At 37.2% G+C, this 18,891-nt stretch overlaps 1 protein-coding gene across 1 annotated transcript in view; it reads left to right on the plus strand.

The window, feature by feature from the left end:
- The window catches only part of NEGR1 (neuronal growth regulator 1), an 888,615-nt gene that overhangs the window by 559,372 nt on the left and 310,352 nt on the right, over positions 1–18,891 (plus strand). The window contains exon 4 of the mRNA XM_079778432.1: positions 17,546–17,677. Coding sequence (XP_079634558.1) covers positions 17,546–17,677 — 132 coding nt within the window. The remainder of the gene's footprint in view (positions 1–17,545; positions 17,678–18,891) is intronic.

Below are 18,891 nucleotides of genomic sequence, written 5' to 3' on the forward strand. Positions count from 1 at the left end.
CCTTAAAAAGTATCAATATGTTAAGTTTTGACCTTGATGAAACTTATGAAAAACACAAAGACACATAGGAGAGCTATGGCACATAATTAAGATGAGCTCTACAGATCTGCATAGGCACTGGGCTATTTCACATGACCGTGGAGAGCAGCATCTGTGACTGGGATTTACTCAAGGAAAGTAATAGTAGGAACAAAACAATTTCTATTTTGAAGATACAAAAATAAAGAGCAAATATATCAAGAGACATAGAAAGCCATAGAGTGAGTTATAGGCATAGTGGAAGTGTAAACAATATTTTTTGGCACCCAGTTTAACCTTCTATAACTGAAAGTACTGTTACTTGGAGAAGATAGCTTTATTAGACTATAGCCCATGTAGACTAGTGCATTCAGATAAGTTACAATACGTTCAAATAGAACATAATAGAGGTTTCACATAGTGCAGACCAATAACATATGGCTTTGTTCAGAGAGAGTAAATATTACATTGCCTCAACCTGGTCTGAACAGAACTTAGCTGCAAACAAGCATGTAAATAGTAACAGCCGGTTCCTCTCTCTGCAGGCACTTTCTTTTCAGAATTAACCCCTCTTGAGCAAGGTGCTTATGTTAGGGGCAGAGGAAGAAGGAAGGAGGAGAAGGCAATTCTTCCCTAGTATAATGTACAATGTGTTATCTAAATGACTAAACTTACCACTGCAGATTAAATCACTTATTTTCCAGGGAAAATTAGTCTCAGACCACCAAATGTAGAGTGGCCAGAAAAACAGTCACAAACTCCAAAATGGGTAACAGCAGGTAGAGAGGATCTGTTAGTACAATATTGAGTGAATATAATTCCTACTTGATGAGAATAGGCATACGTGTTGTTTCTTCTACTTTAACTATTAAACTGCTTTCCTGGCTCTGTAAGCTTTGGTTAAAAAATTAAAATATGTCAAGATATGTGAGGACACAATTTTTGCCTTTTAAGTACAAATGCTATAGGCAATGAGCAACATGTCATAATTTCTATTTTATTAATACACTAGAGGCCCGGTGCATGAAATTTGTGCATGGTGGGGGGGTGTCCCTCAGCCCAGCCTGTACCCTCTCCAATCTGGGACCCCTCTCACAATCCAGGACTGCTGGCTTCCAACTGCTCACCTGCCTGCCTTCTTGAGTGCCCCTAATTGCTTCTGCCTGCTAGCCTGATCACCCCCTAACCACTCCCCTGACAGCCTGATTGATGCCTAACTGCTCCCCTGCCAGCCTGTGTGCCCCTAACTGCCCTCTCCTGCAGTCCTGGTCACCCCTAACTGCCCTCCCCTGCAGGCCTGGTCCCCCCAACTGCCCTTCCCTGCAGGCCCAGTCGCCTCCAACTTCCCTCCTCTGCCGGCCTGGTCCCCCCCAACTGCCCTCCCCTACAGGCTTGATCATCCCCAACTTCCCTCCCTTGCAGGCCTGATCCACCCCCAACTGCCCTCCCCTGCTGGCCTTTTTACCCACAACTGCCCTCCCTTGCAGACCTGGTTCCTCCCAACTGCCCTCCCCTGCTGGCCATCTTGTGGTAGCCATCTTGTGTCTACATGGGGGCAGCCATCGTTGACCACATGGGGGCAGACATCTTGTGTGTTGGAGTGATGGTCAATTTGCATATTACTCTTTTATTAGATAGGATAGAGGCCTGGTGCATGGGTGGGGGTCGGGGCCAGCTGGTTTGCCCTGAAGGGTGTCCCAGATCAGAGTGGGGGTTCCCTTGAGGCATGGGGTGGCCTGGGCGAGGACCCTGTGGTGGTTTGCAGGCTGGCCACGCCCCCTGGCGACCCAAGTGGAAGCCCTGGTATCTGGGATTTATTTATCTTCTATAATTGAAACTTTGTAGCCTTGAGTGGAGGCCTGGGCCCGCCAGGGTGTGTGGAAAGCTTGGCTTCCTCCATTGCCAGGGAAACCCAAGCCTCCTGCTTGCTCCGTGGCCGCAGCCATCTTGGTTGGGTTAATTTCACACTTGCTTCTGATTGACTGGTGGGCGTGGCATGTGGGTGTAGCAGAGTGATGGTTAATTTGCATATTACTTTTTTATTAGATAGAACTTTTATCAATGCAAGTTAAAAACAAAAATCTTGCCGAAACCGGTTTGGCTCAATGGATAGAGTGTCGGTCTGCGGACTGAAAGGTCCCAGGTTCGATTCCGGTCAAGGGCATGTACATTGGCTGTGGGCACATCCCTGGTAGGTGGTGTGCAGGAGGCAGCTGGTCGATGATTCTCTTTCATCGATGTTTCTAGCTCTCTATCCCTCTCCCTTCCTCTCTGTAAAAAATCAATAAAATATATTTTAAAAAAATAATAATAAAATAAATAAAAATAAAAACAAAAATCTTGGTATTTTATACAGTGCTTTAGATGTATGCTAACAATGAATGCTCATAATACTTCTATGAAGTAGGTATTGTTTTCTTTGTTCATAGGAAAAAATTGACCCCAAAAGAGATTCAAAATGTTACCTCACATCACATGAAACCCAGTGCATCTGCTCCGAAGCCCATATTCCTAGTTACTTCTTTCTCTATTACTGTTGCATAATAATCTCTCTTGTAATTCTTTTTATAAAGGAATTCAGATGAACACATTTTAGAATGTACTTTGGTATTTTTCTACTCCCTCAAAATGCTGAATGACTTTTAGAAGCCTCACTATGATTAGTTACTTGAATGTTATTTGATATGCTCAAGTTGGTGTAAGAATTATTACAGCATTTCTATTAGACATCATGCTTCTTTGTTTTCTGTGTCCTCAGCAAATATTTCTGCTTGTAAACAAAGTAAGATCCAAAGTCTCTGCGGTAATAACTAATAGGAACTCATCTAATCCATTTGATTTTAATGGAGTTCTGCTCTATTACCAATATATGTAATATCACTATTTTTCAAATCTCTTTGGTTTATATTCTTATTTATGATATCCTGATATATCCACATATTACTTAATGATCCTCAAAACACCATTGGGTATAGAAACATCAAAAGAGTATTTTCCTTTACTGTGGCTTTAAATTTTCTACTGGGCTATAAAAAAAAGAGAAACAACCAGTTTATAAGATCATGGATCATACTATCAAAGCAAATTAGCATGTCAGAAGTAGAGCCTTTCCTGGTGCTAAGATGCACAAAGAATTTCTCCCAGGGGTCCTTAGTAAATAGACACATTGATTATAGCTGTTGGAACTCAATAACTTTTATGATAAAAATGTAATAGGAAATTCCATATGGCTTTTCTTATTATGTCCCTCAGTGAAAGTTTGGTAAAGGAAATTTTAATAGAAACCAGAATGTGGTAGTGAAAGGGTACAGTTATCTGGCTTATTCTGAAATGAAAAATATTAAGTAGCTGAAGAATTAAATGAATTTTCCTCATGAAATCCTTGATGAATTCTATTTCTCTGCATGAATGTGTGATAATAATTAAATACTAAAGAAGTCAAAGTTCTCTTCTCTGGCCAGGCTCTGGAGTACAGAGTATATTATCCATAGAGAACTCTGAGTCACAAAGCTAATATAACAGGATGCTAAAGTGAAACCTTCAGCTGAAATCCTAAGGCAACATACAGTAAAGTGCGTTGTAATTCACATCACCTCTATGAAATTGCTAAAATATGATTGACCAAGAACCAATTAGATTACTGCTAAAACTCCTTCCCTACAGAACAGAAAGGGTCAGGAAAGGACTGTGCATTTTGAGAAGAGAGCTGTGCTGAATGCTCCATCTTCTCACTTACATTTGGTATTATAAAATCTCTTAAATTTGGGGCATTTTAGTGGCTGTGTAGTAGTATACAAATATGTGTTGTCTTTAAATTTATATAAAGAAAAGAAACCCTATTTGTGGTGCAAAAGTCAATGGATATTGACAAACACATCCTCATGTGTCCACCACCACACTCAACATACAGAACAGTTTCATCGCTCTAAGACATTTCCTCATATTCCCCTTCTGTAGTCAACTGTCCTCCCTTCCCAACCCTGGACAAAAACAAAACAAACAAGCAAAAAAAACAAAAAAACTTATCAATTATTTTCCTGTATAGTTTTACTATTTCCATAATGTCATATAAATGAAATAATACATGTAGCCTTTTGGGTCTACTACTTTCATTTAGTAAAATGTATTTGAGACTCATTCATGTTATTCATATATGAATAATTTATTGGTTAGTGTTATTGCATTATATATAGATGTAACACAATTTGTTTACTCATTCCCTGATTAAAGGACATTTGGGCTACTTTCAGTTTTAATAATTGTCAAAAAGTCAATAAAAACACTTCTATACATATTTTTGTATAAACATGAGTTTCTATTTCTCTGGGAGTGAGACTGCATGTTTAATAAAGGGACTGGAGGGTTTTGCATTCCTGCCAGCAATACAGGAGAACTCCAGGTGTTCTACTTCTCACCTGCACTAACAAGTGTTTTGTTTTGTTTTTTCTTTCATTTTCTCCATTTCTTTATTTTTCCCCCTTAACTTTCATAATGACTAAGCAGGTTCATCATTGTATGACATGTCTTTTTACCATCTGAGTATTTTCTTTAGTAAAGTTTTTTTTTTAAGTGTTTTGCTCATTTTTTTAAATGAAGTTGTATATTTTTCCTGAATTTTGAGAGTTCCTTATATATTCTGGATACACATCCTCTGTCTAATGTGATTTATAAATTTTTCTCTCATTAGGTAGCTTGCCTTTTTAACTAATGGTATTTACATAGCAAACATTTTGTTTAATTTTGACAAAATCCAATTTATCAACATCTTATCGTGTGGCTTGTGCTTTTGTATGATATCTAAAAACTCTTAGCCTAAGTCAAGGTCACAAAGACATTCTCCTTCATTTTATTCTAGAATTAGAGGCCCGGTACACCAATTCATGCATGGGTGGGGTCCAGCCAGCCTGCCCCATGGGGGCCATCGGGCAGGGCCGGCCAAGGGGCGGCCACGGGAGGTTGGCCGGCCCTGCCCCTGATGGGGTGGTGATGGGGGCGTGGCTGGCCAGGGGGAAAAGCCATGGGTGGTTGGCTGGCTGGCCCTGCCCCCAATCGGTGTTCTGAGAGCCAATGGGGGCTCCAATCAGGCCCATTGGCTGCCGCAGTGCGCATCACAGTGACTGGTCGTTCCGGTAATTCTGGTCTCTTGGCGTTTATATATATAGATATTTATAGCTGTATGGATTCACATTTAGGTCAATGATGAGTGTTGAGTTAATTTATGTAGAAGATGTAAGATATGGGTCAGGGCGGACAACTTTGCATTGACCCACATCTTAGGGAGAATGCATTTACTCTTACATAATTAAATATGAGGTCAGATATAGGGTTTTCATACAAGTTTTTGTTAGGTTAGAAAGGTTCCCTCTAATTCTCAGTTTTCTAAAACTGTTTTATTATCTTGAATGAATGTTAAATTTTTTCAATGAGTAATTAGCATCTAGAAATACTTGTATATTTCTGTTGTTGTTCTTAATATAGTGAATTGTATTGCTTTATTTTTTCAATTGTATAACAAGTCTTTCAATCTGGAAAAAAACACAGTTGGTTTTGGTATATTATAATTTTAAAATATTACTGGATTTGTTTACTATACATTTTAAAAATATTTTTGTATATATTTACTTTTTCCCTTTAGTGTTGCCTTAATATTGATATTAAGATGATGCTAGCCTCATAAAATGAATTGAGGAGTTTTCCATGTCATTTTCAGAAAGAATTTGTGTAAGCTTGATATTATGTCTTCCTTAAAATCTTAATAAAATGACACTGGAGGTTTCTTTGAGGTTAATTACAAATTTAATTTCTTCTAATTGCATGCATATTAAATATTGAGATTTTGTATTTCTTCTAAGTCAGTTTGGATATTTGTGTATTTCAAGGAATTTATCTATGTAATTTAAATTATTGTGTTAAATGATAGGAAGTTTTTCTTAATATTTGATTAGTAGCCATTCATTTTTTTCTTATAACTATAATAATACTCTCTCTTTCACCTCTGATATTGGTAATTTGTGTTATAGTTATTTATATTCTTTATTAATCTGGCTAAGATTTACCCATTTCAGTAAAATGGATAAAAGACTAGCTTTTGCTTTCATTAATTCTATTATTGCCCATTTTAAATTTTACTGATTTCTATTTAAGTTAGGTTTTATTGGTTCTCTTTCTAGCTTTGTAGGGTTGAAGCTTATGAGATTAATTTTAAATCTTTATTCTTTTTCATTGTCTTTTCATTGTATTCAAGCTTGCATAGTTTTAGATAAGAAGTCTGAAAATTTCTTATTTCTATTTCTTTGTATGCAGTGTATATTTTATCTCTGGCCACTTTTTGGATTTCTCTCTGGTTTTCAACAGCTTAATTATAAAGTGCCTTTGAGTGATTTTATTTGTGTTTATACTGCTTGAAGTTTATAAGATTCCTGGAGTTGCCATTTTACTGTATGCATCAAGTTTAGAAAATATGTGTCCTTATTTTCTTTAAATATATTTTCTGACCCCTTTATAGGATACCAATATCCATATATGAGAACATTTTATATTGTTCCACATATTACTGTTTGTTTTATTATTAGTATTTTTCTCTCTCTGCTTCAGATTGCATAAGTATGAAATACTCTTGTTATGCTATTAAGTTTAAAATTTTTTCGGTATCTACTCTGCTGTTGATTTCAGCCAATTAATATTTCATTTGAAATATTTTGTGTCCCTATATCAAGAATTTTCATTGTTTTTTTTCTATTTCCCACTTATCTCATTATATTCATGTATTTTCTTTAATACTTGAACATAGTTTTAATAGCTTGCTACTTTAAAACCTTTGATTATTCTATTATCTCTATCATTCCTGTATCTCATTCTGTTGATTGATTTTTCCCCTTATATTGTTCAGTTTCCTGCTTTTTGGAATATATAGTAATTTTTATTGAATATTGGACCTTGTGTTGCTACCTTGTTAAATGTCTAGATATTGTTTTGTTTTTAAAGTGTTGGATTTTTTTCTCACAGGAAACTGCATTGTTTAAAGATAAATTTGGCCCATTGAACCTTGCTTTTATGATTTAAAAAGAGGTCTATAGAAGTCTTTACTCTAGTTTTTTACCAGCCCTACTACTTAGACATAAGCCCTCCACTGAATGTTCTGGTACTTACAGGAGCCTCCCTGTTATTAATGGTCAGAGATCAAATGTCTACTTTCCTTGTTTGAGTGCTCAGAATTCTCCTGCTTACAAACTCCTTCTTCCTTCCCCAACTTTTTTGGTGTTTCTTCCTATGCGTGTAAAGCCTAGGCCTCAGTATATGCAAGGAAACAAATGTAGATTTCTGTAGTTGGTTGTGTGGGTTTCTTCTCCTTAGAATTCTGTCCATTACTTCCAGTGCCCTTGGCCTGCTTGTATTCCAATATTTAATTGTTTAGCTCATTGGTATCATTGGGCCGTGCTTTCCACCTCTCTGAGCCTAGGGTGTGGAAGTTGCTTTCGGATAGACAGTCATGAAGATCAACTGTGGAGCTCACCTTGTTTAAATCATATTCTGTCTTTTACCCAATGCGTGAAAAGTTCTTTCAAATATTTATCAATTTTTCTAGTGGGTTATAGCAAAAAGGTAAGTCTGGTCTTTGTTCCTAAATGTAACTAGAAGCAGAATTCCAGAGCCAATCTGTTTAAAAACATTCAAATGTATCATACTCTTTTGCTTATAGTAGTGTAATTCTTACTGAAGTTACTAAATTCAAGCAAATTCATTAAAAATTGTCCAAGACCTTAAAGGCTTTGCTCTCTGCTTAAAATTCCAGCCCCACCTCTACTCATTCTTGCTAAATTAATGCTCTGACCTAACCAAACTTTTAGAATTTTTTATATTTTTAAAAATATATTTTTATTGATTTTTAGAGAGGAAGGGAGTGAGATAGAGAGATAGAAACATTGATGAAAGAAAGAGATATCAGGGGACCCTTTCCCCTTCCCCATGTGGGAGTCTGTACTTGTTCTTTAATAAATTTCCACCTTTGTTATAAAAAAGGAAGGAAGGAAGGAAGGAAGGAAGGAAGGAAGGAAGGAAGGAAGGAAGGAAGGAAGGAAGGAAGGAAAGAAAGGAAGAAAGGAAGAAAGGAAGAAAGGAAGAAAGGAAGAAAGGAAGAAAGAAAGGAAGAAAGAAAGGAAGAAAGAAGAAAGAAAGATATCAATTAGCTGCCTCCTACACTTTCCCTATTGGGGATTGAGCCCGAAACCTGGGCATGTGCCCTGACTGGGAATCGAACCTGGGACCTCTTGGATTATGGGTTGACGCTCAACCACTGTGGCATACTGTCCAGGCCAAACTTTTAGAATTTTTACTTGAAATTATGACAGCACAATTATGATGGCATAGCATCTTATATTTGCCCCAATTATAATACTTATTTCACTTTATTGAACTTGCCTGCTTATACTTTTGCTTCCCCACTGAACTGTAAGCTTTTTGAAATGCAAACAACCTTGTTCACTGGTCAGAGATTCTCACATAATTAATAGCTATTGAATGGAAGGAAAGAATGCAGGCAGGAAAGAAAGCAGCAATTGATTAGGAGCTAATTTGAGAGCTTTCCTTCAGTGCTATCTGGCGTACTATGATAAATTATAACAACAAAATTATAAAAACCTTGAGCTTTTAATCACTGGTTGTATTTATTTGCTTCTGATACCTTTGTTTCAATCATTTAGTATATAATTTCCATGATTTCATCTAACCAAACACCCTCCTCTTATTGCTCCTTTAAATCCCACCATTTCTGTGCTCTAACAAAACTTCCCAGAATCATATTACCTGTTAGATTCGTGGTACATTCTCATTAAAATAATTTGTTTAAAAGGAATGTCTTATTAGATTTATTTTTCCTAACTTCACTCATATTTTCAGATGTATTAATAAACTCAGCCTTATAACTAAGACCACTTATTTTTTTCCTGCTGTCTTTGAAAATTATAAACAAATTACAAATTTGTATATGCAAGTAGGACTCCAAGTCTAGTGAAGAACTGTGATAGGCAGAATAATGATACCAAGGAAGGCCATGCCCCAATCCCTTGAACCTGTGACTATGGCACCTTACATGGTAAAGAGAATTTGCAGGTGTAATTAAGGCTAATATCTTGGATCAGGTAGGTGGACTAAATTTAATACATGAGTCCTTAAAAGTAGAAGAGAAAGGCAGAAGAGTGGTTCAGAGAGATGAGAATGGAGGCAATAAAAACTTAAATTAGCAAAGACACTGACCCACCATTTGCTGGCTTGGAAGATGGAGGAAGAGGGCTGTGACCCAAGCAATGAGAGTCACCTCTAGAAGCCGAGAATAACCCTCTGCCAAGGAAATGGGGATCCCGTCACTACACCTGCAAGGAACAGAATCCTTCCCAACAACCGGAATGAGCAAAACAAGCCTCCAGGAAGGAATCTTGTACTACTGACACTTCTGTTTTAGTTCAATGAGATCCTGTATCATTTCATGTTGTTGCTGTAACAAATTACCACAAAGTCAGTGATTAAAACAGCACAAATGTGTTACTTTACACTTCTGTAGGTCAGAAGTCTGGCACCAGTCTCAGCAGGTTAAAAGCTAAGTGTTGACGAGCTGTGCTCCTTTTTGTAAGCTCTAGAGGAGAATCAACTCCTTCCTGTCATCTGAGAGCTATTCCCAGTTTCTAGAGGCCACAGCTGTCCTTGGCTTGGACCTCACTTCCTCCATCTTCAGAGTCAGCCTTGGTGACTTATCCTGTCACATCTTTCAGTGCACTCTTTTCCCTTCCTGTCCTATTCTTACGGACACATGTGATAGATTAGCCCCTTCCAAATAATTAATTGCCCATCTCAGGGTACTTAACATTAATCAAACCTGCAAAGTCTTATTTGCCAAGCAAGTTAATAGAGTTGCAGACCCCAGTGACTAGGGTATGGATATCTTTGGGGGACCCATTATCCTAATTATCACAGACCTGTGCTGTACCACTGAACTAAATACTAAATTTGTATGATTTTAAACCAGTAAATTTGTGGTAATTTGTTATAACAGCCATAGAAAACTAATAAAAGACCAATAACACCTTTCAAAGATTAAATTAACATCCACATACTGCTTTATAGTTCTAAGAGCAAGGATTACACAGACATGACCTACTTTAGTGCATATAGAGAGTAAGCATGTTTATTATCACCATTTACAAAGATAATGCTAATGTAGCATTTCAATGATATATAGATCAGTCATATAGGTTTTGAAATTAGTTCTGAATATCATATCTGTCAATGGGCTCATCAGCAAGAAATGTAATCTCTTTAAATGTTAGTATCTTATTTTATGTAATGAAATCTACCTCATATGTATACCTAAGTTTAACTGAGGAATTCATAATTGAAAGCACTAAGCGCGGTACCTTACACACAATGAGGAATGAATAAAGGTATATGTTATTTTAAATGAGAAGATTAATCTACCTTATCTAATGAAATGTGAAATTTTCTGAACTTCCTATTGTTATCTTTCTTTGATATATAGTCAACAAATATATAGATCCCATACTAAACATGGAATAAGTTGAGGCTTTTTATGCCATAGAACTTACAGTGTAACAGAAAAGATATTTTAAAAGTTGTTAATAATTAAATAAATAAATAAATAAATAATAGGAAACATGTACATAACATTAGTGTAATATATATATATATATATATATATATATATATATATATATATATGTATATATATAGTAAACTTATAACATGGAGCTACTAGACTGAGTTATGAGTAAATCATGAAAGTTTCCTCTGAGGAGGAAATGCATAAGCAGAGACCTGAAGGATGAGAAGCAGTTATTAGGGTGAATTAAAGGATAAGGTGTTCCAGGCAGCAGGAATCAGTGCATAAAGATAAAGAAGTCCAGAGGGATGCTATCTCACTCAGCGAACAATTCCCATCAGAAACTCAAAGCCATCTTTGAATACTGTTTTCAGATCAGAGACTATTCAAGGATGATTTTATATATATATATATATATATATATATATATATATATATATATATATATATATAATCATGTATATATCCTATATAATAAAAAATATGTATATCCTATCTAATAAAGGAGTAATATGCAAATTGACTGTACCTCTGCTACACCCACAAGCCATGCCCACCAGCCAATCAGGAGCAAGTATGCAAATTAACCCAACCAAGATGGCTGCAGCCACAGAGTGAGCAGGCGGCTTGGGTTTCCCCAGTAATGGAGGAAGCCAAGATTCCCGCACACCCTGGCTGGCCCTGGACTCCACTCAAGGCTACAAAATTTCAATTATAGAAGATATATAAATCCCAACAAAAATGGCGGCAGCCACGGAGCTGGAGAGAGCAGGAGGCTTGGGTAGCCCCCGGCAATGGAGGAAGCCAAGCTTCCTGGCCTGCCTTGGCCTCTGCTCAAGGCTACAAAGTTTCAATTATAGAAGATAAATAAATCCCAGATCCCAGGGCCTCCGCTTGGGTTGCCGGGGGGCATGGCCGGCCTGCAAACCACCACAGGCCCCTTGCCCAGGCCACCCCATGCCCCAAGGGAACCCCCACCCTGATCCGGGACACCCTTCAGGGCAAACCAGCCAGCCCCCACCTGTGCACCAGGCCTCTATTCTATTTAATAAAAGAGTAATATGAAAATTGACCATCACTCTAACATTCAAGATAGCTTACCCCATGTGGACACAATATGGCCAGTAGGGGAGGGCAGTTGGGAGGGACCAGGCCTGAAAAGGAGGGCAGTTGGGGGTGATCCAGCCTGAAGGAGAGTGCAGTTAGGGGTGACCAGGCCTGCAGAGGAGGGAAGTTAGGGGCGACTGGGCCTGCAGGGAAGGGCAGTTGAGGGGGAACCCAGGCCTGCAGGGGAGAGCAGTTGGGGGGGGGGGCAGGCCTGAAGGGGAGGGCAGTTAGGGGTGACCAGGCTGGCAGGGGATCAGTTAGGCATCAATCAGGCTGGCAGGGGAGTGGTTAGGGGGTGATCAGGCTGGCAGGCAGAAGCAGTTAGGGGCAATTAGGAAGGCAGGCAGGAGAGCAGTTGGGAGCCAGCAGTCCTGGATTGTGAGAGGGCAGTCGGACATCCCTCGTGGGGTCCCAGATTGGAGAGGGTGCAGGCTGGGCTGAGGGACACACCCCCCCATGCACTAATTTCATGCACCAGGCCTCTAGTGTGTGTGTGTGTGTGTGTGTGTGTGTGTGTGTGTGTGTGTGTGTTTGATAAGTGAATATTATATATGTATCCTTTCTTTATATATAAAGAAAGAAAGGAGGAAAGTGAAGTGAATCAAGAAGGTTAAATTGCCCTTGGACACTCAGACAGAGAGAAAGTGACCCCGCATGAGATCAACTGTCAACTCCACCTACAGATCTATAGGGCAGATGTGTGTACTGATCTCCTACAGTGATATGAGAACTGAACTGGTAATTTCTAATAATGCTACTTGAGTGACTTTCTTACTTTAACTTCTAGTTCCACTTGAATAACATGTTAAGACAGAAGCACTAATTCTTGAATATAGTGACCTCTCACCATGGAAACAATATTTATCTAAACTGACCTTCCCGGCATGCCTAAACCTATGCATTGTAATAACAGCTAATGCATTTTTTAATTACTATGATGAGTTCTAAGTGCTTTAGTTCCATTAACCCAATTAATCCTCACAACATCCATATAAGGTAGTTTCTGTTAATTCTCACACATCTCAGATGAATAAACTAACTGTTAAATTTCTTGTATAATGTCATATATCTATAAATGGCAACGCTGGGATTTGAAGCCAGATAGACTAGTTCTAGAACCCACCTCCCTAACTTCTCAGTATGGTACAATCCGTAGAAGAAATACTTGCAGGATACCAAATATGCTGGTCGATAATAAGCTGACAGAAAATAACAATCATGAATGTGAATAAACCCTTCGAAGGATATTTTGAAAATTCACTTGCAGTTGATCATTCAGTAATAAATGGCTATGAAACCCTAACAAAATATACTCCTGCAGTGAAACCTTGAAAGGTGGATGATTCTTTCTGAGCAAGGGTTTTGGAAAACGACTGAAATAACACTGCAAATCAGTATACAATCATTGACCTGAGTATGTGTATTCAGAGACCAGTAACTGAGACACACGACTTCTAGAAGAGGTTTGAGAATTACTTAGGAGGCAAAATTTACAGGACACGGTGACTGATGGTTGTGGGCGCTGAGATAAAATGTATTGTCAATGTTAATAATGAGGTTTCTGGCTTGAGCAACTGGGTGATGGTCAAAGCACTCACAGTCTTGGAGCCCAGGAGGAGCTGCAGAGATGGCAGGGGAGGGCAGGCTGTTTTCTTTGTGAGTCAACTTGGAGATGTCGGTGAGTCACCCAATTGAAGATGTCCGGTTAAATGTATTTGAGTTTCAAGATATAGATATGGACTAAGTTGATCAATCAAGGGTGGATCAATACATAAATAGTAATGAAATGCAAATGAATGAACAAGATCCCCTGTAAATAGTGTCTCAGTGAAGGAAAAAAAAAGTCAGGACAAAATCAATATTTATGGGATGTGAAACAGTAAAGGATTTTTTTTGAAAAAGTGAAAGCAAATGGTCAGAAAGATGAGAGGAAAACTCATGAAAGATCAAGTCCTAGAAATTAAGAAAAGCAAGATTTATTTTATCAAATGTTTTTTTTTTCCTGAAACTTATTGATACTTTGTAGAAATTTGATTCTGTTGCTCACAGTTTTTATATGCAATATAAAGTATGGTTCATATACCTTCTCAAACCATGAAGCCAAGTCTGAATGTCCTTTTAGTGGCCACCATAGCAATATTTCTGGCGAGGTTCTTATAAATCTGATGAGAGAGATTTTATAAAGCATAGCTACATCCTATTTTTTCAGCTTTCCTTTTGAAAATGGTGATAATAGTGGCATTATTAAAAGCATGGGGAATCTCTTCAGTTCTTCGTTTTTTGAGAAAAGTCTACCTATGCCTGGAAGAGACTACACACAAAAGAGAACTATTGTTGAGACTATAGGCAGTACTTATCCCTTTTTCTTCAAATCATATTGAAAGGTTTTGTTAGTCTTTATGATTTTACAAAGGATCTATGAAAACTGTAGTCTGTTCTCACCACGGCCATCACCCATCAGTTCAGGATGTCAGTAAAGATGACAATGCTTTGTAAATTCCCTTTCCTTCTCCAGCACTCAGAAAGAGAAGTGACAACTTCTTTGAATGTTAAGTGCTTAGTTCTGATTTTCTGTGCTCTATCTTTATAGGACTTTATTCATTCATTTTATATGTGTCCTTGTTTATTTACTCAAATATTTACCAAGAGTATGATGTTTCAGGCATGCCCCTGGGGCTGCAGACTCAGAGCTGAACAAAACAGAAACTGTCACTGCACTCACAGAGATTGGCAAAATCTGTGACCAGAGAGGGCCGCCATATTTTATTTGCATTTATTTATATCGGTATCCTAAAAGATAAGAAAATATTGCACAATGTGTTGTTTTTTTTCATCTAAATTTATAGGAGCACCCCAAGGTAGTGAATATCCTCATAAACATTGTAAAGGCTTGGTGTTGGTGATGGTCCTCATGTGTCTGGCTCCCTATCTCACTCAGCCTTGTTCTTTACCCTCCATTTGGGAAGAGTAGTTGGGCTACATTGAATGAACTGAAATATTCTTTGCATTGTAATGTACTATGCTCAAATCCTCTCCCCTAGTGTCAGGAGTGATGGAAAAAGAGGCAACCCAGCCAACTACAAAAGAGGATTGGTTTCCTTGGCTCCACAACTAAGGTGAAAAATGACTGTTGGGGAAAACAGGACAACAAAAACCAGAGGCAGCCAAGCCAAGTACAGACAACTAGGAAGCTTCAGAGTTTGAGTCCTGGGGCCACTCCAAGTTTCAAACCTGAAATGTATGCCTGGTGAGATCAGACTGAGAAGAGAGCAAGGGAGAGTTCAGGATAGAAATAGAGCTACTTGTGTAAACACAAGAGAATACTTAGCGCACTCATATTGGGAGAGCTGATGCATAGTATGGTGCATGTAAGTGAGAAAAAAGAAGTTAACCATGAATGTATGCTTCCCCCCCTAAGTGTCTTTATATTAGTGCTGTATTACTGATGGTTAGTGTTGGCAATACCATTCATTCACTGGTTCTATAGCTATTGATTTAAGAAATGCATAAACATTTACTGCTAATTCTGGTAGTTGTAAATAGGGACATTGTTCTTTGGTGGAGTTGAGAAGGATCCCTAAACACTGTTAGGTGGATTGTGTAGTGAACTTGAGATAAACATTCACTAGTTATAAATGGTGTTCTTGGAGTTGACTGATGTAGTGGTTCTGACACTGGAGTTATTTTTGTCATACAGCTTGTTATAGTTGGTTTCAATCTTTCAGAGCCTGCCTCATTTTTTTCCTGGTAGACACACCTTTCTAATGTGATTCTTCTTATCCTTCAATACTTTAAGAACAATTGTTCATATGTCTACAATGTTTAAACAGCAAAAGGCAGTAACACAGAAACTCACACACACCATATTTAATTATTTATTTAAGAATTATAAAATAGTTGATTATTCAAACAGGTATAATGTACATTTTTTATCAAAAAAATTCATTTTGGAGGACACAATTTTTAAAAATGATCTCAGTATACAAAAATAGAAATATTCAAGTAACATTTTAATACTGAAAATAAGTTAGGCCTTAATAAATTTGTTTTACAATGTTTCACAGTAGGATACCTTTAACTTGTGATTGGCTTCATTTTTCATTGCTCAACCAGGTTAATTCTAACGTAGTATATCAATTCATCCATACTTTAATTTCCATTTAATATTGATCTTGCGTTAATTCAAGTTATACTTTAGAAATTCTAGGATGTGAATAAGGATTCTGCCCTCTCTAAACTTTAGTAGTTTTTGCAGATACATATAAGCTTAGATTATTTTCATTAATAAGAGTGAAAATAAGAGAAGTCGGGAACAATAGAAAATCAATCAATGTTTTATTTGTATATTGGAGTCGGGTAAGGACACTGGGTAGTAAAAAAGGGATTATAGAATCAGATTTTAAGTATGTGGACTTTGAAGACAACTGCTGCTTTTGTAAGTTTCCTTCTTATACCTGAAATAGCTTACCAGCCAACCACCGTCTAAGTATAACTCTCTTCTGTCTACACTTTGTGATTAACAACAACAACAAAAAAAAGGAGAATAATCATATACATCCTAAACTCTCCAGGTTGCAACTAAGAAAGTCTTAGTTAGCTGGAAGGCAGACAGAGCAGCAACTGAATTAGGGCCAGGTAACAGAGCCCACAGGAACAAAATAAAAGTAAAGTGTTGTTGTTTTTAATTGACATGGATTTTAGACCTGGAGCAGCATAACTAAATTTTATTTTGCTTCATTCATATAAAATTAAATATTCTTACTGGTTGTATAGCATACATTATAATAGTTATGGTGACAGAGTAAAATGAAAACAGAACTAAGGTTGATTTTGAAAACGGACCATTTAATGGAATCATTGTTTTATTTTCCAGTTTTCTTCGGTATGCCTTGAACTGTGATTTTGAAAGACTTGTCCAAGAAGGGAGAAGGGTCACAACCTCTTGAAATTCACATGTCGTTTGCCATGATAATCACAGCCTTTCCTGCCCAATGTTTCTCCACTTTCAAATAAATAAAAATTCCATTATTTCAGAAGGCATCATTCTTTTTTTCAATCTAAATCATGGGGGATATTCTTTCACCTGTGATTATGTCTTTATATTTTTAATCTGCTGCTGTCTTTAGTCAAATAGAATGTTTTCCCTGAAATATTAAAAATAAAGATCATTTAGTGTCTTTTTATGACCACTATCACTTTTCGTTTGAGAGCCATAAAGATTTTTTGAGGTTTATTGTGTGGGTCATATATAGTATATAAGATGTACCTCTTTTGAAAAAAAAATAATTTTGGAAACTGAAACATGGTAATGATTTATTATATCTCTCTACTATTTTCAAGCCATCTGGCTTGAAACACTGAGAATGAGTATGAGATTTCCCCAAAAGGAAAGTAACATTTAGTTAGGTTAAGTGTCAGGTTGCTAGCATACAGTGTATAAAAGTCAATATGAACCAAGTGATATTAGCGAACTTCATCTGCACTGCTAGGAGGTTGTTGAACTCAATTACAGAAATGTGCCAAGCTCTATTTGATGCATGACAAGGTTAGGAGACCACAATCAATTAAAAAGAACACATGTATATCCTATTCTGGGGAAACAGTATTGTTATAGCATCCCTTGTTCTGTTTTTGCTTTTTTTCTCTGACTTTTCCTCTGAACACAGAAGAACAAAGGTTTTAAAATTCCCCAGCTTCATTTGAAATTGTTTTGTCAGCAATATCAATAGGAAGACATAAGTTTGTTGTTTTACTTGAATGAAGCCTCAGGCAGCCACAATGAAACATGCTCTAATTTTTTTTTTCTTGTAGCCAAACCATTTGAAAACGGACAGTATTTGGACATTTATGGAATTACCAGGGACCAAGCTGGAGAATATGAATGCAGTGCAGAAAACGATGTGTCATTCCCAGACGTGAAGAAAGTAAAAGTTGTCGTAAACTGTAAGTCCCATCAACTTTTATCAAAATAACCTCAGAGGAAAAATAGACCACCTGAAAAATGCTGTCTGAAATATATGTTGCTGTTTTTAATAGTCTATTGATAAAGACCACCTATTGATGTGAAAAATGCATATTGGTCCAATTGTTTTATGTATCATCAATTATCCTAAATAATCTCATCATAATTCAGTTGAATGTGCAGATGGACTATATCCCCCTAGTCCCTGCCTTTGAAAACTGTGGTATCCCTACCTCTAAAGCCCTGCAGACACATGGTGTTTTCGTCATTCTTGTAGGTTTCACCTGTAGCTTATTTTGACTCAATGTAACTGTGAGACTCCTAATCAAACCTGATGGAAATGAAGTGCACTGGTCAGTACTCAACAAAGAAAGCAGTTACTGTGCTGCTCCTATTACTTAGGTTATTTAATTTGAAAAATATGGAGAAAAAGAAATTTTCTCATCAACATCATTATTAGGAAGTTAGTTTGGTAAGCAATATCTGCAGAACTATCCATGTCATTAGCCATGCCCTTTCTTTGAATGCATCTCAAAATATTGATATAAAATATTTTTTTTCATTAACACCCTATTTTGTACCTTATGATTTCAACAGCCATAACTGAAATAGCTTTTTATTTTTATTTTATCTTTATTGTTGAAAGGATTACAGATGTTCCTTTTTCTTCCCCCATTGACCACTCCACCTCACACTACCAGTCCCTGGCCTTCAACAGCACAATTGTCTGTGTTCATGGGTTATGCATATATGCATATAAACTCTTTGACTAATCTCTTCCCGCCTTGCCCCCCATTTCTTCCAAGATTTGTCAGTCTGTTCCATGCTTCCATGTCTTTGGGTCTGTTTTGCTCCTCAGATAGCCTGGAGGGACCTGGAGAGTATTATGCTAAGTGAAATAAGACAGTCAGAGAAAGACAAGTATCACATGATCTCACTATCTGATGCAATCGTCTTAACTTTTCAAAAATACCCCCATAGTATTTTTCTCAAAAAATTTTGCATTATTGAACCTATTCAAATAAAATACTTTGGGGGTACTAGTATTTTGCCAAGTGGGTACAAGTTATAGCTTTCAATTTTTTCATTCCACTTATACATCTTCCTATTGATGGCTATTGCTAATAATTCATATAATATCATACCATAGATCAGAAGAAAATTTTCCAAATATAAGCCAAAATTTTAGAACAAA

This window comes from Cnephaeus nilssonii, assembly GCF_951640355.1.
Source record: "Cnephaeus nilssonii genome assembly, chromosome: 7".
In the NCBI taxonomy this organism is placed as follows: Eukaryota; Metazoa; Chordata; class Mammalia; order Chiroptera; family Vespertilionidae; genus Cnephaeus; species Cnephaeus nilssonii.